At 37.3% G+C, this 23,344-nt stretch overlaps 5 protein-coding genes and 1 pseudogene across 18 annotated transcripts; 4 read left to right on the top strand and 2 right to left on the bottom strand.

Moving 5' to 3' along the window:
* Window positions 1–139: 139 nt before the first annotated feature.
* On the top strand, window positions 140–2,563 carry LOC104766149 (E3 ubiquitin-protein ligase WAV3). The gene is made up of 2 exons (XM_010489982.2): window positions 140–371; window positions 604–2,563. Exons 1-2 carry the CDS (start codon window positions 255–257, stop codon window positions 2,326–2,328), a joined length of 1,842 nt encoding a protein of 613 aa, XP_010488284.2. The 5' UTR covers window positions 140–254; the 3' UTR covers window positions 2,329–2,563.
* Window positions 2,564–2,605: 42 nt separating this feature from the next.
* On the top strand, window positions 2,606–6,265 carry LOC104739386 (uncharacterized). Of its 3 annotated transcripts, XR_759974.2 has the most exons (16): window positions 2,606–2,916; window positions 3,452–3,509; window positions 3,625–3,733; window positions 3,839–3,949; window positions 4,098–4,202; window positions 4,298–4,381; window positions 4,471–4,586; window positions 4,691–4,792; window positions 4,864–4,977; window positions 5,063–5,119; window positions 5,269–5,335; window positions 5,517–5,570; window positions 5,672–5,746; window positions 5,835–5,870; window positions 5,967–6,116; window positions 6,233–6,265. XR_759974.2 is itself a non-coding variant. In XM_010459722.2 (15 exons), exons 2-15 carry the CDS (start codon window positions 3,490–3,492, stop codon window positions 6,060–6,062), a joined length of 1,146 nt encoding a protein of 381 aa, XP_010458024.1. In that variant the 5' UTR covers window positions 2,606–2,916; window positions 3,452–3,489; the 3' UTR covers window positions 6,063–6,240. The 3 variants fall into 3 exon arrangements, 2 of the variants coding, with proteins under 2 accessions (XP_010458024.1, XP_010458025.1); XM_010459722.2 differs by having other exon boundaries at window positions 5,967–6,240; XM_010459723.3 differs by having other exon boundaries at window positions 2,742–3,079; window positions 5,967–6,240.
* A 113-nt stretch (window positions 6,266–6,378) lies between these two features.
* LOC147927794 (cyclin-dependent protein kinase inhibitor SMR16 pseudogene) lies at window positions 6,379–6,696 on the bottom strand (annotated as a pseudogene).
* A 1,714-nt stretch (window positions 6,697–8,410) lies between these two features.
* On the top strand, window positions 8,411–12,320 carry LOC104739385 (protein-tyrosine sulfotransferase). 11 transcript variants are annotated; one of them, XR_015579969.1, is made up of 13 exons: window positions 8,411–8,715; window positions 8,984–9,063; window positions 9,176–9,347; window positions 9,443–9,514; window positions 9,756–10,041; window positions 10,178–10,318; window positions 10,432–10,502; window positions 10,595–10,739; window positions 11,263–11,312; window positions 11,398–11,451; window positions 11,535–11,654; window positions 11,756–11,890; window positions 11,980–12,320. XR_015579969.1 is itself a non-coding variant. In XM_010459720.3 (13 exons), the coding sequence occupies exons 1-13, from the start codon at window positions 8,684–8,686 to the stop codon at window positions 12,148–12,150; spliced, it is 1,563 nt and encodes a 520-aa protein (XP_010458022.1). In that variant the 5' UTR covers window positions 8,411–8,683; the 3' UTR covers window positions 12,151–12,320. The 11 variants fall into 11 exon arrangements, 3 of the variants coding, with proteins under 3 accessions (XP_010458022.1, XP_087340348.1, XP_087340347.1); XR_015579970.1 differs by having other exon boundaries at window positions 11,263–11,332; XR_015579966.1 differs by having other exon boundaries at window positions 10,398–10,502; window positions 11,263–11,332.
* Window positions 12,321–13,851: 1,531 nt separating this feature from the next.
* Window positions 13,852–16,271, top strand: LOC104739384 (GATA transcription factor 11). Its single transcript, XM_010459719.3, has 3 exons — window positions 13,852–14,237; window positions 14,692–14,954; window positions 15,244–16,271. The coding sequence occupies exons 2-3, from the start codon at window positions 14,703–14,705 to the stop codon at window positions 15,907–15,909; spliced, it is 918 nt and encodes a 305-aa protein (XP_010458021.1). The 5' UTR covers window positions 13,852–14,237; window positions 14,692–14,702; the 3' UTR covers window positions 15,910–16,271.
* A 152-nt stretch (window positions 16,272–16,423) lies between these two features.
* LOC104739383 (uncharacterized) lies at window positions 16,424–22,427 on the bottom strand. Of its 2 annotated transcripts, none has more exons than XM_010459717.3 (19): window positions 21,885–22,427; window positions 21,436–21,539; window positions 21,206–21,292; window positions 20,975–21,050; window positions 20,768–20,845; window positions 20,627–20,680; window positions 20,473–20,532; window positions 20,270–20,386; window positions 20,023–20,117; window positions 19,718–19,926; window positions 19,268–19,365; window positions 19,038–19,141; window positions 18,789–18,951; window positions 18,503–18,625; window positions 18,254–18,336; window positions 17,843–17,975; window positions 17,725–17,754; window positions 17,516–17,586; window positions 16,424–17,346 (listed from the first exon to the last, which is right to left on the bottom strand). In XM_010459717.3, the coding sequence occupies exons 1-19, from the start codon at window positions 21,921–21,923 to the stop codon at window positions 16,647–16,649; spliced, it is 2,424 nt and encodes an 807-aa protein (XP_010458019.2). In that variant the 5' UTR covers window positions 21,924–22,427; the 3' UTR covers window positions 16,424–16,646. The 2 variants fall into 2 exon arrangements, with proteins under 2 accessions (XP_010458019.2, XP_010458020.2); XM_010459718.3 differs by having other exon boundaries at window positions 20,768–20,842; window positions 21,885–22,402.
* Between the last annotated feature and the right edge of the window lie 917 nt (window positions 22,428–23,344).

The following is a 23,344-nucleotide window of genomic DNA, read 5'->3' as shown; positions in this document are numbered from 1 at the left end:
AAACTGGTTGGTAAAAGTTTACTTTTATCAACAACTAGTCTGTATAAATTAATTGGTTAATATATTCTCCTTTTTTTTGGGATAAAATGTTAAGTTTAATTGGTAAAAACTCCTTTTAGATTGTAAATTTCCAAAATTTATAGGAAGCTAGGTCGGTCTATATTGTGTATATATAATGTGGTCCATAGACCAAAAAGCAATACATTCAACATAATATTTTTCTGATAGGTCGTAGCTAGGGTTTCTTTACAAATATGAACTCATCCGGAAGCGAAAACATGGAGAAGGAAACTCAAAGCGGAAATCAAAACTCGAACCGACCCGATGCTTCTTCTCCTCCCCCGCCGTCTTCTCCTCCCTCTTCCTCTAAGGTTCTTTCTCTGACCACTCTCTCTATTATACAATTACTTTTATGAGGTGATACGAATTTTTTACAATTTTTATAGTCGAATGGGTTTATCATCTCTTACCTTATTAGAGTTAAAGGTTATCTTTTGTCACAAATTAGGGTTAGGTTTTAAGATTTCGAAAAGATTGTGTTAGTATTAGGTTTACAGATTTCTAATTAAGAGACTTATTTTTCTTCATCTTTTAATATTGCAGAGCACGTGCGCGATTTGCTTGGATGAGATTAAAAAGGACGACGGGAAGGCTCTATTTACTGCAGAGTGCTCTCACTCGTTTCATTTTGATTGTATAACCTCAAACGTGAAACACGGAAACAGGATCTGCCCTTTATGCAGAGTTCGATGGACACAAGTCCCTTTGTTTCATGGTTACCACCCTGTCCCTATCTTTCCGGCTCAAGGGGGTTTTGAAGATGATGAGCCTTTACCTCACGGAGAGACACAAATCCAGAGTGCTGCTCATCGTTCAGATCATCCAGCCGTCGAGATTAAACTCTTCCCTGAAGTCTCTGCGCTGGCCAGACCGGTCAGTCGTGGCGATTTTGCTGCTCTGGTTCATCTTAAGGCTGAGGGTGTGAGCGATGATGAAAGGCGCACTCGTGCTCCCTTGGACCTCATTGCGGTTCTTGATGTGAGTGGTAGCATGCACGGAGTAAAATTAGAGCTTATGAAAACGGCAATGGGTTTTGTGATTCAGAATCTTGGTGAGACTGATAGGCTCTCTGTAATTTCCTTCTCCTCCACGGCTCGTCGACTATTCCCTCTTAGACTGATGTCTGAGACAGGGAAGCAAGCGGCGATGCAAGCTGTTAACTCCTTGGCTGCTGGCGGCGGGACAAACATTGCAGAGGGGCTCAAGATTGGTGCAAGAGTCATTGAGGGTAGGCGGTGGAAGAACCCTGTTTCTGGAATGATTCTTTTGTCCGACGGACAGGACAATCATACTCTTTCTCATTCTAGGGTCCGTCAGAGAGTGAGAGCTGATTACGAGTCTTTGCTTCCGAGTTCTTGCCGGATCCCAATTCATACCTTTGGGTTCGGCTCAGATCACGATGCTCAGCTAATGCACACAATTTCAGCAGTCTCTAGAGGCACGTTTTCGTTCATCGAAGCAGAGAATGTGATTCAGGATGCTTTTGCGCAGTGTATCGGAGGGCTTCTCAGCGTAGTGATTCTTGAACAAGCTGTTGAAATCGAATGCGTTCATGAGCAGGGCCTGAAAATATCCTCTATAAAAGCAGGAAGCTACAGGAGCCGCATTGCATCAGATGGGAGAAGCGCCACGATCGATGTTGGAGACATGTACGCAGAAGAACAAAGGGACTTCGTGGTGATTCTTGGAATCCCCTGCTGCGACAATGCATCTGCTGAATCCGAATCTATGTCGTTGCTGAAGGTCAGATGCGTCTACAAAGATCCTGTTACGGAAGGGATAGTCCGCGTGGAATCTGGAGAACTAAGCATCCAAAGGCCAATGGAGCTAACAGGAGAGGAAGCAGTGGTGTCCATTGAGGTTGACAGGGAACTGAACAGGTTCCTTGTTGCAGAAGCCATGTCAGAGGCTAGGGTTTTAGCAGATGGGGGTAATCTGAGCGCGGCAGTAGAGATTCTAAAACACCGAGCGGAAGAATTATCCAAGACAGCGTCAGCTCGGTCTGGTGATAGTCTTTGTCAAACACTGTCGGCGGAGCTAAACACTTTGCAAGAAAGGATGGCGAGCCGGAATGTGTACGAAGGATCAGGGAGAGCGTACATGTACTCGAGCATGAGTTCTCTCTCGGCTCAAAGAGAAACGACTCGTGGGATGGTTGTAGGTTGTTGTGCGACTCGCAGGCGTGGCGGGGGTTACGGGGGTTATCAGACGAGTTCAATGGCTCGTATGGTTAGTAAGTCTCAGAATCAGAGAAATCAAAATCCCTGAACCCGTCTGCTTGCTGGTGGAGACGACGAAAAATAGGGTTTTGTGATTGTTTGGTCTTGCGCTGAGTTGGTTTTTTTTTTTTTTTTTTGGTTGGTAGGATAAAATTGAGTTGGTTTTATTTAGTCTGGACATGCTTTTTCTTTAAAGCAGCCAGCAATTATGGTAATTGGTGAACTGTTTAATATTTGTTGTTGAACTTATTTCATTTATCTTTGGTTATTTTAATTTCTTCCAAGAATGTTTCTATAGAGTATCTGATTAACATCCGATTTAGCCTAAACTAAACATACACATTTAATTAAGATGGGAGATAAAGAAAAAAAAAATCAAAAGAAAAGAAGCCACGTATGCAAAGATTTAGGTGAAGCTTTTTGTTTTGATAAATGAAAAAAAAAAAAAAAAAAAAAAAAATCATTCTTTCTTAATTCACCTGAGAAAACACAAAAACAAAAAACAATCAAATCTTTCTTCTTCTTCTTCTTCCCCTCACTGTTTCTTCAGTAAACTGAATCTCTCACAACGTAATCAGAGAGAAGGGACTCAAAAACCCCTAATCTCTCAGAGTTTTTGTATACCTTTCAAATCTCCGTGAGTATCATCTCATTCTCCTCCTTTTCAATTTGTTTTTTTTTTTTGGGTAATTTTCGCGACTATTATATATATATATATATATATATATATATATATCTCTTTGGTGTTTGATTTCGATATCGTCTGCGTTTAAGATTTTGATCCGGTGGTCTTGTGTAAGGTATCTTGAATCTCTCTAGTAACAATAAATTACACCGACACATTTTTTTCAGCTGCAATTATTATATAGCCATGTTGTCGGTTTCAACTATTCAAAAATTTTGGTTGAGCTTTGTGTTGTGTTGTGGGTCGTACACAGTGTGAATAGCTATTTTAATGTTTTGATATGACGGTTATGCTTTCCTAAATCAATTAGGTCAATGATTTTTTAAAAAATTCTTGATTTCTTTCCTCTTTATTATCTGTCTGTCTCTCTAACCTTTCTTCTTTAAGATGGTTTAATAGTCATCATCATAGTTCGTCGGTTTCTTGAAGAGTTTCTTGTGTCCTCCTTCTTTAAGGGATTGAATTTTAGTTTATTTTGTTTTGGCAGTTTATATATTTTTTTTTGGAGAGATTTTGCAAATTCCGATGGGGACAATGCACCGAAGGTATACTATTATTTCCTGGCTCTTTTTAATGTAATCAACGAGCTTTTTTTTTTTTTTTGGTTTTGAAACATTACTTAAAAAAAGGGTTTTATCTTTTTTTTTTTCTGTTTTGCAGCGGTGCTCCTAGAAGAAATGAAAATGCAAAGCTTATCATAACCACAATTTTGGGAATGGTGTTTGGTTTTTTTATTGGTATCACATTACCCTCAGGTTCCTTTAAAAAGGTATAATGAGCTCAGCTGTGGGATCAATAGTGGTTATATCTTACTCTCTTTTTTTTATAATCTCTTTTCACCAGTTGATCGATCTGTTTTTTTTGCATTCTGCAGATTAGCTTACCCTCAGGCCTTGTGTCATCTTTTGATGTATCCATGTCAGATGGGAAACTGTTTTCTGGTGGCAGATCACCTGAAGATTTTGGTTCTAGACAGTTTCCTAAGGTAACCATTTCTCTGCTGACTTTACATGCTAGATTCAAGATAGATAATACATATAATCATGAGTCAGTGCACTTCTTTTTTTTTTTTTTTTTTTTTTCTTTTCGCTCATGTTAATCAAGGGTGTCATTTTTTGTTTATATGTTTCCAGATATATGTTCCAACTAATCCGCATGGTGCAGAACTACTTCCTCCAGGAATTATAGTGGCAGAAACAGATTTTTACTTGCGCAGATTATGGGGCGAACCTAGTGAAGTAAGTTCTTCAATCGTATTGGCAACGTACAATTGGGCATAGTCTGACTATATAGTGTGATTGAGATGTATAAGAAAAAGTGTTAACCTCTACAGGATTTGAAGAAGAAACCAAAGTATCTCGTAACTTTCACAGTTGGGTTTGAGCAGAGGAACAATATTAATGCTGCTGTTAAGAAGGTTTTGCAATTGCCCAATTTCCCCCCTCATCTTGTCAGTATTATATGGTTCATTGTTTGGATGGACACTAAGATTTGTGTTTTGATTAGTTTTCTGAAGATTTCCAAATCCTGCTATTTCATTATGACGGCCGGACAACTGAATGGGACCAGTTTGAGTGGTCAAAAAAAGCGATACATATCAGTGCAAAAAAACAAACAAAATGGTAAGAAAACTGATCCAGGTCAGCACGATATACTCCATTCTTCAGGCAGTTATGAAAATTTGTTTTATAAAACCCTCAGCTAGTTTCTTTTTATCTTTTGGCAGGTGGTATGCAAAGAGATTTTTGCATCCTGATGTTGTCTCAGCTTATGAGTATATATTTATATGGGATGAAGATCTTGGAGTCGAGCACTTCAATGCAGAGAGGTGAATTACTTGTCTTGAATTGTGGTTATACATCAATGACAATATTTACATTTTGCATTGTTTACTATCAGGTACATTGAGTTAGTTAAGAAGCATGGTTTGGAGATTTCTCAACCAGGCTTAGAGCCAAACAACGGACTTACATGGGAAATGACAAAGAGAAGAGGTGACCGAGATGTCCACAAGTATGAGCTGTCTTTCTCTCTCTCTCTGTCTCTTACCTTTCCTTTGCATTCAAATCTGTCTCTAATATTTTTGAGTGGTGAACAGAGAAACAAAAGAAAAACCAGGATGGTGCAGTGATCCACATTTACCTCCATGTGCTGCGTAAGGCTCTGTACACTCTTCCTATCTCTCTCTCTCTCTCTCTCTCTCTCTCTCTCTCTCTCTCTCTCTCTCTCTCTCTCTCTCTCTCTTTGCCTAGCCTACTATAAAGTGCTTATATCATTTTCACAGGTGTGTTTTCCCACTTGCAGGTTTGTTGAGATTATGGCACCCGTATTTTCTAGAGAAGCATGGCGATGTGTATGGCATATGATTCAGGTTTGTTTAACTATAAGATCTTTGGTCACTGTTGTGACAATCAGACATCGTATGCATATGACTAGAAAATGTGGCATTATGATACTACTTTTGTTTCTGATTAAGTTATCACAACGAGTCTGTCTCGTCTTCACGACCATCAGTTGGTGGCTTTAAAACACCTTGTTTGTTTCTGGTGCAGAATGATCTTGTTCATGGATGGGGTCTTGATTTTGCTCTGAGACGATGCGTTGAGGTTATTTACTACCGTCTCTACTTCCTTTGGTTGGGTGCTTTGTTTATCTCACGAGCTCTCCTTGTTAAGTCTCCATCTGTGTTGTTCTCTTTCATTTTCAGCCTGCTCATGAGAAGATAGGTGTGGTAGATTCACAATGGATAATCCATCAAGTGATCCCTTCCCTTGGTAGTCAGGTGAATTTATTTTTTATCACTGAGCAGTGAATAAATTTTGCTCTGATGTCTCTGAATGATCTCTTGACTCGGTAATGAAATTTGACAGGGTGAGTCGGAAAAGGGGAAATCTCCATGGCAAGGGGTAAATAGTTAGCCCACATTATCACACTTACTAACAGAAATCTGCTTCTCTGCCCTCTAGACAACCTCAGTGTTTATGTGTTTTCCCCGGTTTCAGGTGAGAGAGAGATGCAGAAACGAGTGGACGATGTTCCAGGACCGCGTAGCAGAAGCAGATAAAGCGTATATGGAACAACACAAAGTAAAAGAATAATTGGAGCCTCTACTTACTCTGTCTCTGTAAATGAAGCTTTCGTTTCCATGACAAGTGAGTGTGAGGAGAGAGTTCTCTTAGTTTAAAACCTCTCAGATATATATATATAGCTTTTATAATATTGTCTTGTTCCATGATCATGAAACTAGTAATGATATTTTCTTGGTTAGATTGCAAATAGATCTCTTGAGGACCTTTCCAGATATGATCACAATACAAATGAACACAAATACAACACCAACGATTTTTCCCAACACAAGAGTACCTTAACACAAGACTAAAGGTAAAGAAAAAAAAAAGAAGAAGCAATATCATGTCAAAAGAGTTTTCTTTGGAATCCTGGATCGATGTTTCTTGATAACTTGGTAAGCTTCATGGGAGCTCCAGGGCAAGGCCCAGAGAGAGGTGTGTGAGAACCACAACCAGATTCCTCTATTTGAAGAGAGAGAGCAATACTAAAGATGTTTTGATACAAAGAATCGATGATTTCTTCATCGGAACAAGTAGTAAGAGAATCATCAATCCTCATTTGATCATTGTAGTGGTCACATAGTGGAGATATTGCAATGATTCCACTGTCTCGTTCCGCGTAAGCTGGTGTTCCTTCGATGGAGTTTTTGTCTCCAGAGTCCATTATGTTACAATAACTGGGCAAAACAGTAAAAGGCATACATAACAATTAGACAAAGCCCATTACATTTGTAAACACATTGCAAGAATTGAATAACAGTATTGAATTGACGCATATCGTGATTGCCATAAACGAAAGAAAATCTAATCAGAATGATCAAGAAGAGATTGTAGGACAAATTAGATGATACGAAATCATTTGAAAGTTATTAAAGTTATGGTACTTCTCACTTTCAAAAGTGAGGATACTTCAAAAAAGATTCAAAGAAGAAGAAAAAATCCACCATACCTTTTGACTCGTGAGGTCTGTAATTTCTTGTTTATCTTTTTTTTTTTCTTTTTCTCTGGCAGCAAATATTTTGGTTTATCTTTGCGCCTTTTTTAGGGATTTTAATTATTTACAATCTTGAGAAATACTGTATTAGGTAAATCAGTTTTGGGCCATTCAATCATCAGACCCAACTTTATTAATATCTCAGACCTTCTTTGAAACTATAGGATTAACACAAAAAGTTCAAATCTTAAATTTAGTTTTCGTCATTTTGGGTTAATTTATATTGTTACAACAATCCTTCGACAATTGTTGATCAAATCACCATCTTTGATGTGTTTTTTTCTTCTGCGACGTCACCACCTTTTACAAAAAAATAGGCATATGAATATGTTTTAAAAATAAAGAAAATTTTATGTGAATTTATATATCGTGGAGGTAATATGACTAATATTTATCTCTAAAGGAATTTTTTTGTTTTTATTGATTTAAATACAGATTTACTGATATTTCTACTGATGTAAATAACAGGGAAACAAATTTTACATAACAGATATTATTATTATTGTATAGATTAAATCAAACATGTCATCGCAAAACGAATGGAGCGATCAAGATTTGAAAGGAGACATCATTAGACATGATGAACCTACAGCATTTTTTATAGACTTTAGGCCATATCACATTAAGCATAATCCAATGTATGTTCACAAAAATCTGTCAACAATCTCAACGGAAAACTTTACTGTGCAAAACTCTCAACGGAATTGAAGCATTGACATAAAATTCATATATATTCTGCATTTGTAATTTGATAAAAATACACAATCTTATGCAAAACTTGGCCCTATAATTTTTGTCCTTGAGGTCTTTTACACACAAAGAATGACGTACGTACATGTCACCACAAGCAACTAGAAGGCTAAGACGCTACGGAAAGGCCAAAAGATCAAAAGGTTAGTCCTAGGAAAATTACCATCTTCTTTTGTCCAAAAAAAAGTTACCATGTTCTAATAAATAAAACATCTTTGACCATACTTTAAGATGTTAAATCCCTATTAAGATACTAGACCAGCAGTGCTGGTCAAACCCTAATCGTATCAAAAAGGAAAGTTCATTCTTCAAACTTGGCAAAAAGAGCATTGGTCTCGATGGACTAGGTAAAAAAAATCTAAATTCGTTTGGCTCAATCAATTCAATGCTCGCACTAGTGTTTAGTGTCTTTCTCGTATCAAATCCAATGGTCGTTCCTCAACCAATTTCTTATAAAAAAAGAAAATAAAACATATTTAAAAAGTAAAAGAGAGAATTTAGGAGGGTACTCAAATTGCTTATTTGAGAACCGATTCTTTACCTATATATACATGTGTCTCTTTAGTAGTGGTCAAATTTTAATAAAAAATTAAAATGTTATCATATAACTAAAATATCTATATTTTTTTTTTCTGAGCAACGATTGTCCAGTTGCACCGTTGGATTTGCTCTGAGTGCCTTTTATATATGATTTTTTTTTCTTCTTCTTTTACTTTTCCCTCTGGGTGGCGAGAAACCAAGAGAAAATCTCGTGACCCTGTTCTCTCGGGGGAGCGCACACTCTCGTGTTCCTCATCCATCGATGTTAGAAAGAAAAAAAAAAACACGAACTTTGCTTGTTGTTTTTGTCCCGTAGGTCCTAGTAGATAGCGAGGTTTGCCCCCAAAACAGAGATCGAGGGGAATTTATGAGCACGAGATCTCGATTCCCCCATAACATGTAGGCCTCTGCTTCCTCCTCTCTCTCTTTGGTTCCTTTGTTCCTTTCATTATTCAGTTCCTTCGATTTTCTGGGTCCCCTTTTTGCCCTTGTTTCCTCCTCTGTCTCCTTCTCCCATTTTTTCTCACTTTTGTTTTTTTATACAACTCACACAACCGTAACGTTCTTTCTCAGGGATTTGTTTGTTTGATTTGATTGATCACCTTCTGGGTTTTGTTTGTTTTGAATAAAGGTTCATCCTTTTTATTGTTTTGGTAATCATCATCAGTAGGGTTTGGAATCGAGGCACAATGAAATTGAATCCTATTTGGAAGCTGATGGCTCTTGGGTCATTACTTCTTGCCTCAGGTATGTTTATAGAGAGAATGGTTTTGTGGAGGTTTTTGTTTCATAAAAGACTGGACTTTTTTGTTTCTGAATGTGTGTTTTTTTTTCTTTGAACTGTTGAATTATATACTAGTTATTGGCTCTTTTGCGGAACTTGATTTTGGTCATTGCGAAAGAGTTGTGAATAATTGGGCTGATTCATCTTCGTCCCGTGAAGAACATGTCAACAATGACAAACGCTCGCTAAAAGATTTGCTCTTCTTTCTTCATGTTCCTCGAACTGGAGGCAGGACATATTTTCATTGGTGATTTGATTTTCCCTTTACCAAAAACTTTTGAGTGAATTGAAAGATTCTTTCTGATCGGCGTGGTTAATGTTGTGTGCTGTGCTTTTTTGTAGTTTCTTGAGGAAGTTGTATGACAGCTCTGAGGAATGTCCTCGATCTTACGACAAGCTCCACTTCAATCCAAGGTAATCTTTGCTTCTTATGTCTTCATTCGATGCCAAAGACCCTGTCTTGTGTGTACATTTTAGATAGCTTAGCCAGACATGAGATCAATAGATGATTAATTACCGGAGTTGTTACTTTGCTTAAGTCGTATTAGACCCCTAGCCTCCTTAAGCTAAGGAAGAATAATAGGAAAAAAGTATTATGCATGTGGTATTTACCCTCTCTGACAGTTAATATACATTTTGACTCATAAATTTATAGGAAGGAAAAGTGCAAGTTGTTGGCAACACATGATGATTATAGTGTGATGGCAAAGCTTCCGAGGGAGAGAACTTCGGTGATGACAATAGTTCGGGATCCTATTGCGCGTGTGTTAAGCACTTATGAATTTTCAGTAGAGGTAGCAGCTAGATTTTTGGTCCATCCCAATTTAACTTCTGCGTCAAGGATGTCTAGCCGCATCCGCAAGAGCAATGTAATAAGCACGCTAGACATTTGGCCATGGAAATTCCTAGTTCCATGGATGAGAGAAGACTTGTTTGCTCGGGTATGTCGTCAAATCCCATTCGTCTTTTTTTTTTTTTTTTTTGCATAAAAAATATACAGCTTTCAAGCTAGAACATGATAAGAACGCATAACACTATTGACTGAAGCTTGATTACTTCATGTTTGGCCTTTCTTAGCGAGATGCACGAAAAGTTAAAGGCGTAGTCATAATTGAGGACGATAACCCATATGACATGGAGGAGATGCTTATGCCTTTGCGCAAATATCTTGATGCGCCTACTGCTCATGACATTATCCACAATGGAGCCACATTTCAGGTACTTTTTCATGTGGTTTGTTTTGCTTATTTATGTTATTGATTAGAGATCTCCAGAGCATTTTCATTTCACTTCACAGATTACAGGATTGACAAATAACTCCTATTTATCAGAAGCCCACGAGGTTCGGCATTGTGTGCAGAAGTTCAAAAGCCTTGGTGAGCATGTTCTCCAAGTTGCCAAGGTAGTAACACTTTTTATTCATCATAATTCACCGCATCGTGGTATTGTTCTTTTAAATTCAGCAGATTCTTTAAGCTTGTTTATATGTTACAGAGGAGGCTGGACAGCATGTTGTATGTTGGACTGACAGAGGAGCACAGGGAATCTGCATCACTGTTTGCAAATGTAGTGGGTTCTCAAATTCTGTCTCAAGTGGTGCCATCCGACGCAACTGCTAAAACCAAAACTTTTAGATCAGGTTGGTGTAAGTTTTCCGCCTGTTAATTTTCTTAATACCATTGCTGTTATGTCTTAGAGGAGAAACTAGCAACTTAGAGTGAGGGTGATTGTGTTCATTTTTGTAGTCACAGGAAATATCGCTATGGATGTATGATTAAGATGTTGACTGGGGATGGTTTTTACTTACATTTTTGGGTTTAAAGCTCCTTACTGCTCATCTTTTTATCTGAAGATTACTGTTTTCTGTTATTTGGGGTTGTCTTCTATCATGAAGTCTTTGTTTCTTGTTGTCACATCATCTTTAAAGGTTCTGTTGCCTTCTTTTGTTCTAGACAATGTGCTTTGTTTCTCTGGGTCCCTGGGTTGATTTATGATTCTTTGTGGGTGAATCATAGTCTCTTAAGAGGAAGAAGAATGATGATATGATAGTTCCTGTGTAAACAGCGTAGGCTTTGTATTTGCTTTCGCTACATCTAAAGTCAGATTGAAATGATTGTACTTGAACTCACCAAATTCTCAACTATATTTTCTTGATGCTTCAGAAGCAAGTGTCACAATTTCAGAACCGGGGTCAGATAAGAGTAATATTCAGGTAAAGTCCTGCTGCAGAAGGTAATAATTAGTTTGTTCAGCTGTCAATTGTAATTGCCTGGCTGAAAATGCCTGTGACATTGCAGAATGGTACATCTGAAGTTGCATCGAATATAACAACAGAAGCTAAGAGTGGAAATGTAAGTAGATTTCCCTCTTCAAATTTAATATCTAAGCGTGACCTGGTGTGATTTTATAATATATAAGTATTGATACACTTCAGATGACGGTAAAAACCCTAATGGAAGTCTATGAAGGCTGCATTACTCATTTACGGAAGTCCCAAGGAACCAGACGGGCCAACTCTTTGAAGAGAATATCTCCAGCAAATTTTACCAAAGGGGTATATAAGGATTTTTTTTTTTTTTGGTACATGATTCAAACTAGCAATGTTAATGAGAGAAGGCCTGAATAATCAAATATTTTGACAATGCCAATTAACAGACGCGTACAAGAGTCCCTAGAGAGGTCATTCAGCAGATCAAATCGCTTAACAACCTCGATGTGGAGCTTTTCAAGTATGCAAAGGAAATCTTTGCCAAAGAGCATGAGTTAGTGTCGAAGAAATTGATTTCAACTGTAAGCCCCCCTTCTTTACAGTTGACCTTTTGCTGTTGTTAAAGACTTTAACCTCTGTGTTTCTGATTCACAATCTGTTGTGTGCGCAGTCTAAGAGAAGCATAGGGGATCTGCCGAGTGAGATAAGGAACGTTTTTGGAGAAATGGGTGATGAGAAGCTGTTGAAGTGGTTACCAATGGCCTTGATTCTTTTATTGCTCTTTCTCTTGTTTCTATTTGTAAACGCTAGAAGAAGAAGAACCTCAAAGGTCAAGATTTGATTGATGATCGATCCTCTTTGTCTGTCACTTTATTTTTGGGGCCAAATGAGCAATTTGGAGAAGCTTTAGGGTCCAAATTGTAAAATTCTTTTCGACTTTTCGTGGAAAAGAAAAAGTTTAGGGTGTTTGCCTTACAGGTGAAAAAGGGAAATATATCACAAGTAAACCTACCTCTCTATCTTCAAACTTTTTTTTCTTTCTTCTAAAAGGCTAAAAGAAAAGAAAAATAGTAAAATACAGTCAGAGTCACACATCTGATCTAGATCTAGTGCTCATTATTATAAAGAATTTAAATTTTTTTTTTAACATATGAACTATGCTTTAAAAAGATGTTAGATTACTGATAAAATAGAGCTTTCAAAAATTCATTCATTACATAAGGATTTTGTAAGAAGCTTTATATTGTCAAGAAGCAACCAATAAAAGTAAAAGATCAAAAAACAGATTTCACTTTTGTTTGGCAAAGTACTACTAACTAAGACTGTACCTGTAATTTTTTACGCAATCGACTGTGTGTGTGTGTGCAATAGATAAAAAGTACAGTACACATGTTATCTTAATTCAAAACATTTATATTATATATATGCAATTTGTTCTTATGTACAACAAATCTATAAATAAAAGAATAGAAATGCTACACAAAGTGCAGTAAATATACACACACCCCACATGATATTTGTATTCTTATTATCAACGACGCAGAAGTGTGTTAGAAATGAATATGTTAGAAAAAAATCATAACAATATAAGATCATATGATATTTTTTATAATTCTGGTATGAATAATAATTGAAAGAAGAAGTATACAAGTAAGTAATGAAGAAGAGAAGAGAAGAGAACACATCATGTGGGAGATGGAAGCAAAGAGTTAGGCAAGGGACCCACTATCCCATGAGCCTCCATAATCATAAAATAAAATAATCATTTCGGTTCTCGTCTCCTAATCGTATCGTCGGTGATCTCTCACATTTCATTCTTTGACTTGATTATGATGGTAACACTTAATTAAGCATTATACTACTACTACTACTACCATTAACATCATCATCATAATTCCATTCACAATAATAACAATAATTGTGTTAGATCGAGATCTACGAACCATCCTTCCTTATTCAAGGTTTTTCTTCTTTTTCTTTTGTCACCTGATTGTTGCATGTGCTCTTGCTATTTTGTTTTTTTTTTAACTATTGATGATTCCACGCAAATAATTTTTTTTTCCTATATTTTTATTTTGACCCCCACCTATTTAATTTCTTACCATCTTAAAAAAAATATGAATGTCAACATAGTATAAACCATCCATCATGTTTAAAATTGGTAAAAAAAATCTTTTTTAATCCCTTTTCATACACCGACATATATTCCCTTTAAAACCATTCGGATAAAAAAAAAATATATATATATTTGACTTGATATATACATTTACCTAAAATATCTAAATGACAATATCTTTATTTACTAACTGTTCAATAGAGATAAAGTTTTCTTTTTTTGTGTGTGTGTGTTACAGACAGTTGTACAAGTTACCTTATTTAGTGCAACGTATTGAATTGAATTTTTTGGATTAAGTTTTAACATGCTTCGGTTAAATGTATAATTTAATTTCTTGGATACGTTAAATTACTATTCATTAAAGTAAAAACGCGTCGATAGAGAGATTTGTATTTCTTTGTATGTAAATTTGTATCACATTCCTCCAATAAAAATATATGATTTTTTTAGGACTTTTCTTTCAAGTTAAGAAATGTGTGTTGAAGTTTCCATAGTTTTTGATTAGAGGTTTTATTATTATCCCTATGGTATATACCACTCGGAACTATTAAACTTAGTACAAAAACTTATTCATAAAGAAAAAAAAAATGAAAAGAAGAAACTGACGAAGAAGAGACGACACATTGAAAACTCCCATCTACCTTCTCTCTCTCTCTCTCTCTCTCTCTCTATTTCCCAAATTCGAACCTGCAAATCCCTAAATCCCCAATTTGAAACCAACTCCAATTTCGTCATCGTACGACTCTTCTCTCTCTCTCTCTCTCTCTCTCTGCCTATTCTCTGTGGTGTTTGTAGTCAGTATATTTACAAAGGTTCGTCCGTCTCTTTTATCTCTCCTCTCTCTCTCTCTCTTTTGTTGTTTTTTTGAATTTTCCAGTGTAACGCGTTTTGCTTTATTTTCTTCTGTTTCCGGAAAATGTAGGAAGCAATTTTCTTGTTTTTTCTGTGTGTTTTAATTTTTAATTAATAAATTTATCATTAGGAAAACTTTGTGACCGACACTTCTTCTCTCTTTCTCTGTGTGGTTTAATTTAATTTAATTTATCAGTGATGACGAACATGTTTCCTTAAATTTTCGCCATTGTTTTCGTTTTTGGAAACTTGCCTTTTTTTTTTTTTGGGATTTTGCTCTTTTTGTTTTTTTTTTGCTTTATATAGGACTCGCTGCTCTGTGTTTTAACTTTTGTTTATAGCTCCAATTTGAATAGCTTTGCCTTGAGTTGGTGAATTTTTTAATAACCTTTGTGTGTGTGTGTTGGGTTACAGAGAGTAGTAGTATGGGAAGCATGAATTGGTTACCTGAGCAAGAGGAGGATTTCAAAGGTATTCTCTCTGATGATTTCTTTGATGACCTCATCAATAACCTTGACTGCCCTCTTGATGATGAAGACATCGATACCACCAATGCTCCTGACGAAGAAGCTCTTGATTGGGTTGCCAAGTTTCGAGACCTTGAGCCTCCTCCCATGGATATGTTCCCCTCTTTGCCTTCTCACCTCACCTCCCTTGCCAAGCCTGCTCGTCTTGTGGTGAGTTCCTGCTTCCTTCACTTATATGCATATACCTACTATTACTATTTTGTTAGTTAGGGTTTCAAATCTTCAACAGCTCTTTTTTTTTTACCCCCATAAGAGAACCAATTCAAACCTGAAAGACATATCTGCTTAGCTGTTTTTAAATTTCACTTTCAGCTGTGTTTATAAATTATAATCATGATAATAATGACTAGTGAGAATAATGCCGCATCATGAGTTAGCTTGAGTCATTCATTGAATGTGTTTCTCAAATTTTTATAATCGATCTGCGTTTGTTTTCTAGGTGCAGAAGCAGTCCAGTTCTTCTGAAGGCTTGTCCGGCATACATAGCACTCTCCATCAATCTTCATCGCCTCCTGATATCAAAGTCTCTAAGCTATTCCAGTCTTCAAGTCCGGTGTCAGTTCTTGTCAACAGTTGCGATTCTCTCTCCCCTCAGAACTCCAGACCTCAGGGATTGGCTTTCCCTGTGAAAGGCATGAGAAGCAAGCGCAAACGCCGCACTACAGTGAGATTAAACTACCTTTTCCCCTTTGATGAACCCAGAAAGCCCGAGAAGTTGACCCCGGGCGGATCAGGATCCGAGAGTTACTATTCCTCCGAGCAACATGCCAAGAAGAAACGCAAGATTCAGCTGACAACAACCCACTCAGTGTCTTCCAGTTTTGAGGCAAGTAACTCGGACGGGATTGTCAGGAAGTGCACTCATTGTGAGACGACCAAGACCCCGCAGTGGAGGGAAGGACCTAATGGACCAAAGACCCTCTGCAACGCTTGCGGGGTCAGGTTCAGATCTGGTCGTCTTGTTCCAGAATACCGACCTGCCTCAAGCCCGACCTTCATCCCATCTGTGCATTCAAACTCACACAGGAAGATCATAGAGATGAGAAGGAAGGACGACAACCAGTTTGATACCAGCATGATGCACGCGGTGATATCCGGAGCTTAAAGACAACAAGGCAGGGCAGTTTTAAGTTTGGTCTCTGATCCGCAGAAATGGCAACTCAGTGGAGGAAGAAGATGGTATAAAAAGTAGGGGTTAGTGACTGTTTTCAAATCTGATGAAGAGAGTTTAGGGGTTTAGTTCAAGTTAGGGATATTGATATTAAATAGTGTTGTTTTATTTTGTGTTTTATCTGCTCTCTCCCATTTTGCGAGCTCTATGTTTGCAGATGGAGGTGTTTGGCTGTCATTTGTGTATCAGAGGAAGACAGGTGAAAGCCAATGTTTGCTTTTTTTACTTTTCTTTCTTTAGCTCTTTAAAAGAACCCTATTCTTTTATTCTTCAATGTTATAATCTTGTTATTTCCACTCTTTCGTATTTACACTGTATTTTGCATCAAGTTAAAAAGTTGCAATGAAATAAATTGCCCATATTAAAGCACGAGATGTTGAAAAATGAGAAGTCTTAAGGAATATATGATTGATGTTCATCAAGCGAAACTAAACTGCAAGAGTATAAATATAGCTTAAAGACGGACAACTTCGTGATAGGCAAAGTAAATGAAGAGCACATACAACTTCCTCTAGCTGACAACAAAAGCCTAAATGTAAATGATAATAGAGAAAAGGAGAAAAACAGGCTTTTTTTTCACAAAGACAAAGACTCTTACACCATATATCAACTAAAAACCAGTTTTGTTGCATTACTCACACAAAATCACACTGTACAAGGTGCTGACTCTTTCAATCCAAAACTCCAACTTCTTGATCCACTTTCCAGTAGTTGTTATCGTTGAACTCTTTCTCTCCTCCTGAACTTTCCTCCGGCTTTCTGTCCTCAGCCATCTCCTTGTTCCTCTTCATCGCTCCAGCTTCCCCTACTATCCCTTCTTTTATCGCTTGCTCCATCGCTTGCTCCATCGCTTGCTCTGCCCCTTCTGCTTCCACTCCCACAAACTCCACGTCCTTCTCAAACAAGGGTCTGTCTGACCCGTTTGGAATCATGGATTCGGTTTTGACCTCAGGCATTGGTATGTCAAGGTTCATTATGTTCTTGCTGTCATCATCATCATCATCGATAAATGGGTTCAGACCAGTGCCACTCACTTGCATATCAGATGATTCTCCCCACCCAACCCATTCGGGTGGCTGTTCAGCAAAAGCTTCTTCAGCTTTTTCTGAGGTGTTGAAGTCGAAGAAACCCAGTGGACTCTCCATATGGAAATTAGTTTCAGTTGTGTTCAATGCGTTGTCTTTTGTGTTTCCATTTAGATCATCTTCTTCTTCTCCAACCACAACTTCGTCATCGTCACTACTGCTAGTGTTGGTATTAAAGGTTCTGTTCAGTTCCATGTCCTCTATCGTCTTCGACCCCGCTGTGTCAGAGGGTGTGCTGCCGAATCTGTCGTCTTGGAATGTAAACCAATTCGAATTTGTAAACAAGCTGCGGCAAAGTACCAAAAAAGATTGAATTCATTATTTACAGAGATGTCATAATTTATTTTCGGTCAAGTGAGATGAGATAATTCTATCACCAAAATACAGTTAACTGGGGGTTAAAGTAAGGACATGTGGACACCAGTACCAGTAGAAAAAAGAAAAGATAAACTCACCTTCCTTGGTCATCCCCGAGTCTTAGTGATGAAATTACTACTTCAGCGGATTCATCGTCGAAGTAAACATCCTGTATGTATAAAATACATTCCAATTTTCAATAGCAAAAACTGTTATCAGCAGCGTACATTCCCCAAGTGTATCATAGTGTGATGGAAGATGTCGATATTTTCAATAAAAAGGGGAAGAGAATGTTTGCAAGACTTACATCATCGTCTCTATCAAGAGCATTGTGGTCCTGACCAAGAGAAATAAAAAGATGATTAATTCAGTGCCAGTTAAATCAATCATAAAGAAGAAGAAAAACAATAGGATGAGAAATATACCTCTTCATTGTCATCGTTCCCATAGATTTTGTATCTAAATGCTTGGCTTAAGTTATTGGCCAGGGCTGCAACATCATAATCCCGGTCTTCCTCATCACTATCTCTTGTCCTATCTTGTACGGTAGTTGGGTGCCTACATGTAACAGGGAGTTTATGAAATTTTTAACCAAGATTAGTGAAGATAAAATCCAAAACCCAGGACCAGCTCATGATGCACTCACTGAGTGGTCTCGTCATGAGAAGAAATATTATTAGACTACGATACCATCAGTCATCAATGCAGAATCATATTTATGGGGTTTTCCAAGAGGAAAAAGGATCACATGAATATTTACATCCACAATCAGCATGATGTAGTAGACTGACCATATAAATGATTACTAGATGATTAGTGAGAAGATTTTAACGTACCCACATCCCCATCTGTTGACATTTTCAACGGTGTTGCGCTCCTGCAGAACACTACCTTGCCACTCATTCCATTCACTGTTTTCCTAAAGATTTGGGAATGAACAAAGCCTAGTCAGCAAACATCGTAATTTCCAGGAGAGTGCTGGGACCACTCAACTACTGGTTTTACATTCTTTATGCGTGTAAAGTGACAAAAAAGCGGCAGAAGAAAAACTACACAGCAGGAGACTGTAGAATTTTTATACCAACCTGAAGGTATGCCTTTATCTGGCCATTGCTGTTACTCAACTGACTAATTTTATTTGATATTCTTGTGATATGCCCAACATACCCGACGCGAGGGGGTTTTTTCCCGGTGGCGGCTACAGTGGGCTACCTCACACAAAAGAAAAAAAGAAATGCCAGAGAATATTTGTTTAGCTAATTAACATTGGAGCAATGAGTCATGGATCTAACTTGGAGCTGCCTTAAGATGACACTATGTCATATACCGATGATCAAATGAAACCTTTGCGAACATAGCAAATGGTAATACCTGGCTATCACCTGAGAGTTTCGAGTCCCTGTCTGAAGAGAGGAATTTGCCAATCAGATTGCATTCTCGAAGAATATGGTTAACCATCACATCACTCTTGTTTTCCAAACAAGAAAGTATTATACTCTCTACTTGATGATGCAGAGCGTTATTGTATGGGTACCTTCACATGTTGACAGTATTCGATTATTTAAGATCGAGAAGAAATAGCAACACAGAGAATAGAATTTGAAGTTTAGTAGAACCTACTCGAAAAACAGATCAAGGGTTCTTTTGATTGTTCCTGAATTAACCAACTCGCTTTGTGCAGCTTCACTTCCAGTTTTCAACAAAACTGCGATGAACTCCACTATCTGAAACAAAAGACAATATGATAATTGACACCATTTAAGCATACAGACTGTACATATATTAAAAGCACCGTTGGTATCCTAAACCTATAATCTCTTCCCTAAAAATGCTCAATTTTTGGACCTTACCTTTAGACGATGCTTTCCAAGAGGAGGCCTAAGTTCACCATATGTTGTAGGCAATACTGTGCTGTCAGCTGCTACAGTAAGAAGCATAAGCAAGTCGCCTGCAGAAAAGATATTAATCATTTAAGGCGACTGAATACATAAACCCTGATGTGAAATATCTGTATGACATAGGCCTACATATTCAAGATATGTTACATAAGCATTCCAAAATATATGGAACTAATGCAAAACCAAAATAGAACAGACACAATAAAGAGCAGGAAGATCAAACAAGACGTGCGGGTAAATAGTAAATACACTAGGTGTCCTCACAAATAGAAAGTAATATCATGGTTGACTATTGTCCGTTTGGGCAATTAGAATATGTTCATCCAACAAAAAAACGGCAGCAAAATAATAGTTTTGTTGGTCATGTGACGATATTTCATCATGGAGTAGGATCCAACTTACTGAGTTTGGGCAGCATGGCACTAATAGTTTCCGGGGAAACTGGGACAGGAGACTCGAACGTATGTTGACCTCTATAAGAACTGAACATAGAAGATGACGCAGCAGATCTCCTCGGATCCAACAGAGAGGTGCATACTGAAAGTGAATGAACTAGACTCGATTTTGAATGTGAGTCTTCAAGAGCATGACCAAATATCCTAGCAACGTAGCTGCGAAAACAGAAAAAGTTTTGCTGACATTTAACACACTTCTGTTTCAATCTACCACAGCAATAGGAATCCATCATGGAAGAAAAGTGTACAAACCCAGGGCTAGAGAGTTGTGTAGCTAAAGCTGATGGTGCATTCCGAGATATAGCACATAATGTCTCTGCTGCATTAGCCTGAACCTCTGGAGGACTCTGATTCAAGTTATAACAGATCAGTATGAAAATGGGTAGAAGAAACTAGTAATATCAGATAAGATATCCTAGATTACACCATCTACAGGCATCAAACAGAAAGCCAAGTGTCTCTTTCTTTGGGATGATTATAGAAAAGAGTTACCACTTACAGATGGTTTCAGTTTATCCACAATCATTTCAAGTAAATTGCTATCGGCCAACCATTGCATCACATCCAGAAAGTTGGGATAGACATGATCATCAGCCCCGACCAGGCGAACCAAAACCTAGACAATGTCGCATAAATATCATCAAGCAAAAATGATCTCTGAAGTCACACCAAGTTGCACTGAGTCCAAGACAAACCAATTACCTCCATAATGGATGTTATCCCAATCAAATCAACCAACTGGCAGAAAACATTTTGATGCCCCTGTGGTTATGAAAAGATAATTTGAGAAATGTAGCCAGTGTAGGTATCTCAGACAATAAATACATAAAACTTCAACTCATTTGTCATTACTTACTTTCACATAATTCATAAGCGCTGCAGTCTTTCTGATCATAAGGCAAATGACAACCTGAACCAAAGAAAGAGAAGTAAGGATCACTTATTGGAGCCATGAGTCTGGGTTACAGAAAAAAAAACAAAAAACTTCCGGAAGTACCTTGCTGAAATAGCCTGCCAGCAAAGCACTATGAGGACGATTTGGTTCCAGAAAGGAAAAAAGCAAGTCCATCAGCTGCTAGATAAAAATAAGCGAACAAATGAGATCTAGGGTAACAATAAAACATATTCCAAATGCACAAAAAATGAAAAGTATGAACTGTTATTTGAGGAAAAGGTAATATGACAAATGAACACAAAAAAATACCTCTTCGTCCTCCACCAAAGTTTTTAGAATAACATCAATTTCACATGTAAATATTTCACAAGAGATGAATGGAAACCTATAAGAAGAAGAAGAAGAAGAAGAAGAATCTTATCTTTAGGTAAACAGAGAAAGCATTTGCAGAACCATGCAAAATAAACGCGGATAAGAGAGAAAATAAAAAAACAATGTTAAGAGAAGGTAACTGCAGCTAGAATCAAGGAAGAAAATTACTTGAAAGCACGTTTACTATCAGCATCCTGTGGAGATTCTACAACAATGTACCGCAATAATTGCTCCACTTGAGCTTTATCCCTTAGACTGCAAACATTAAATACGCAATCAATAAAGTATTCCAAGAAAAATGCGAATGAGAATATTGGACACCATATGGTTTCAACATCCAACAAAGGGTTTATCTGGTTCTATGAACCCAATGATTACAAAAAAAAGAAGAAGCTTACAAGTTAATGAGCCGGCTATTCAAAGCCTTGCATTCTTGAATAATCTCTTCCTCATCAAGAAGCTCTTCCAACGTGAAATTCTCTTTGTCTAAAATTGTCTCCACCTATGTTCGTAACAATAATGAAAGAAAAAAGAAAAAAAAACAATTAGTACATGAACACAATTCCAAAATTTCATTGAACTGGCGGCAAGTACTATCCTCGAGAACTATAACGCCTCCAACCGGAGATATTGAGTTCAAGGAACGATGTTAAAATAAGAGCAGAACGCATCACAGCAAGTTACGAGACACGAAATTACTCAAAGAAATTAAAATCTAAGTTCACTTTTCTATATGATTATCCTTTAAACCATCCAATTACGTCTAACCTACTTCAAAAGCATATCTATAAGTTTTTTTTTTTCTGTGGACGACTCAGAGAGAGAAAGAAGAAGGGTCCAAACTCACAGGAGATGACGCAGAAAGAGATGTGAGCTTCCAGAACATGGTAGCGAGGGAGGAGTGGAGATGTGAAGCTTCGCCGTAGCTGGAAAAGAAAAAAAACAAAGGAGGACTTGGCTAGATCCGCCAAAAAAAAACCTAACCTAGAATCAAGGTGAACGCTTCTTCGCGGTGGACGAGTAGCGAATTCAGCTTGAAAACCCTAATCGATCAGTCAATATAGAGAGAGATTGAGAGAGAGATCCTAAGATGATGGAAGCGGAGAGAGAGAGATTTGGAGATCGGAAGGTCGAAATTTTTGAAAATTCGAGGCCTAAAATTTGCATAAAGAAGAGGAAAAGGTAAAAAATATTATTGGTTTCCCTTTTATTATTATTTTTCTTTGATTTATAAAACAAAAAAAAATTGTGCTTATTTATATTTAGTATAAATCTCCATTTTCTTTACAATTTTTGTGTCTCTAATTTTAGACTAGTGATTATTTTCTTCGTTTGTGTCTGATTGATGATCATGACGATGGTGATGATAGTATCATTATGTCATCTGTATTTGTTACTTAAATTGAGTGATCGTGAGATATGGTAACAGAGAGATGGGGGATACTTGCGTCATCAGCAGCAGGTTACTTGTGAAGTTGTGATAAAGATTACATTGGTTTTTACTAAAAAAAATAAGCAATTTTGCGGAATAAAGAGTTGGCGAAATATGTGTTACAATTTAAATAAGCAGTCGATTTTGTTGATAAAGAATGCAAATGATTGTCTTTAGTAGATGGAATGCTGTTTATAATCAAAAAACATATAAAGGACAAAAATTGGTTGAAGTGTCAAACTAAACAAAAAGTATTTGAGTGAACTCCATACATTGTTTATTCTAATTTTTTTTTTTTTTGAAAGCCTTTAAATATGTTTAGTTCTCGCATTATCTTTACAAAAACCTTAATCTAGGGCTAGGGGAACTAGGGACAGATCTAACTCCCATTCCTTCGACATCGACCTAATGAATCAGACTCTGTGCCATGGAGCTAGACCAGTGAGCTATTACGCTTTCACGTCCCACCTGTCCGACCGTAGGCCCCGATCTGAGCCTGCCGTACGCCCCCCAACACAGCAATCCAAACTTGACACAACTGGAACCTCACATTCCAAACCCAAATTAGCATTCGAATAACCAGATTTATATATTTTCCCATCAGCTCAACATCATATAAATAATCCAATGGTTCCTTCTCTTAGCGTCAGTGAACCAAGTTCAGACTGTCTTCATGCTCAATCAGTAGCAAATTTATGTCAAAGAGACGGAAGATGAACAAATGGTGACGATTTGTTAGCTAATAAAACAACAACAACAAAAAAGATGAAACTCTCTTTAGATTCAGACAAAAAAATTGGAAGTTCAAAATTTTGGGATCAAGATTAAAAACAATTTGTCAATCTGTTTGTATCCCCTAATTTATATTTTTAATA

This window comes from Camelina sativa, chromosome 14 (genome assembly GCF_030686135.1).
Source record: "Camelina sativa cultivar CO46 ecotype springtype chromosome 14, ASM3068613v1".
Lineage (NCBI taxonomy): Eukaryota > Viridiplantae > Streptophyta > Magnoliopsida > Brassicales > Brassicaceae > Camelina > Camelina sativa.
Note: the sequence above shows the minus strand (reverse complement) of the source record. Positions and strands in the feature narration are given on the sequence as shown.

Excerpts from the sequence above, each read along its gene's own strand:
- LOC104739385 (XM_087484221.1), top strand. The coding sequence starts at position 8,684 with ATGAGCACGAGATCTCGATTCCCCCATAACAT. Across the intron at positions 9,064-9,175 it reads GTCATTACTTCTTGCCTCAG|TTATTGGCTCTTTTGCGGAA; the intron begins GTATGTTTATAG and ends ATTATATACTAG. Across the intron at positions 11,655-11,755 it reads CAGCAAATTTTACCAAAGGG|ACGCGTACAAGAGTCCCTAG; the intron begins GTATATAAGGAT and ends GCCAATTAACAG.
- LOC104739384 (XM_010459719.3), top strand. The coding sequence starts at position 14,703 with ATGGGAAGCATGAATTGGTTACCTGAGCAAGAGGAGGATTTCAAAGGT. Across the intron at positions 14,955-15,243 it reads CCAAGCCTGCTCGTCTTGTG|GTGCAGAAGCAGTCCAGTTC; the intron begins GTGAGTTCCTGC and ends TTTGTTTTCTAG.
- LOC104739383 (XM_010459717.3), bottom strand. The coding sequence starts at position 21,923 with ATGTTCTGGAAGCTCACATCTCTTTCTGCGTCATCTCCT. Across the intron at positions 20,118-20,269 it reads TGGATAAACTGAAACCATCT|AGTCCTCCAGAGGTTCAGGC; the intron begins GTAAGTGGTAAC and ends AACTTGAATCAG. Across the intron at positions 19,366-19,717 it reads TGCCATGCTGCCCAAACTCA|GCGACTTGCTTATGCTTCTT; the intron begins GTAAGTTGGATC and ends TCTTTTCTGCAG.
- LOC104766149 (XM_010489982.2), top strand. The coding sequence starts at position 255 with ATGAACTCATCCGGAAGCGAAAACATGGAGAAGGAAACTCAAAGCGGA. Across the intron at positions 372-603 it reads CTCCTCCCTCTTCCTCTAAG|AGCACGTGCGCGATTTGCTT; the intron begins GTTCTTTCTCTG and ends TTAATATTGCAG.
- LOC104739386 (XM_010459722.2), top strand. The coding sequence starts at position 3,490 with ATGGGGACAATGCACCGAAG. Across the intron at positions 4,793-4,863 it reads GAGCACTTCAATGCAGAGAG|GTACATTGAGTTAGTTAAGA; the intron begins GTGAATTACTTG and ends GTTTACTATCAG. Across the intron at positions 5,120-5,268 it reads CATTTACCTCCATGTGCTGC|GTTTGTTGAGATTATGGCAC; the intron begins GTAAGGCTCTGT and ends TCCCACTTGCAG.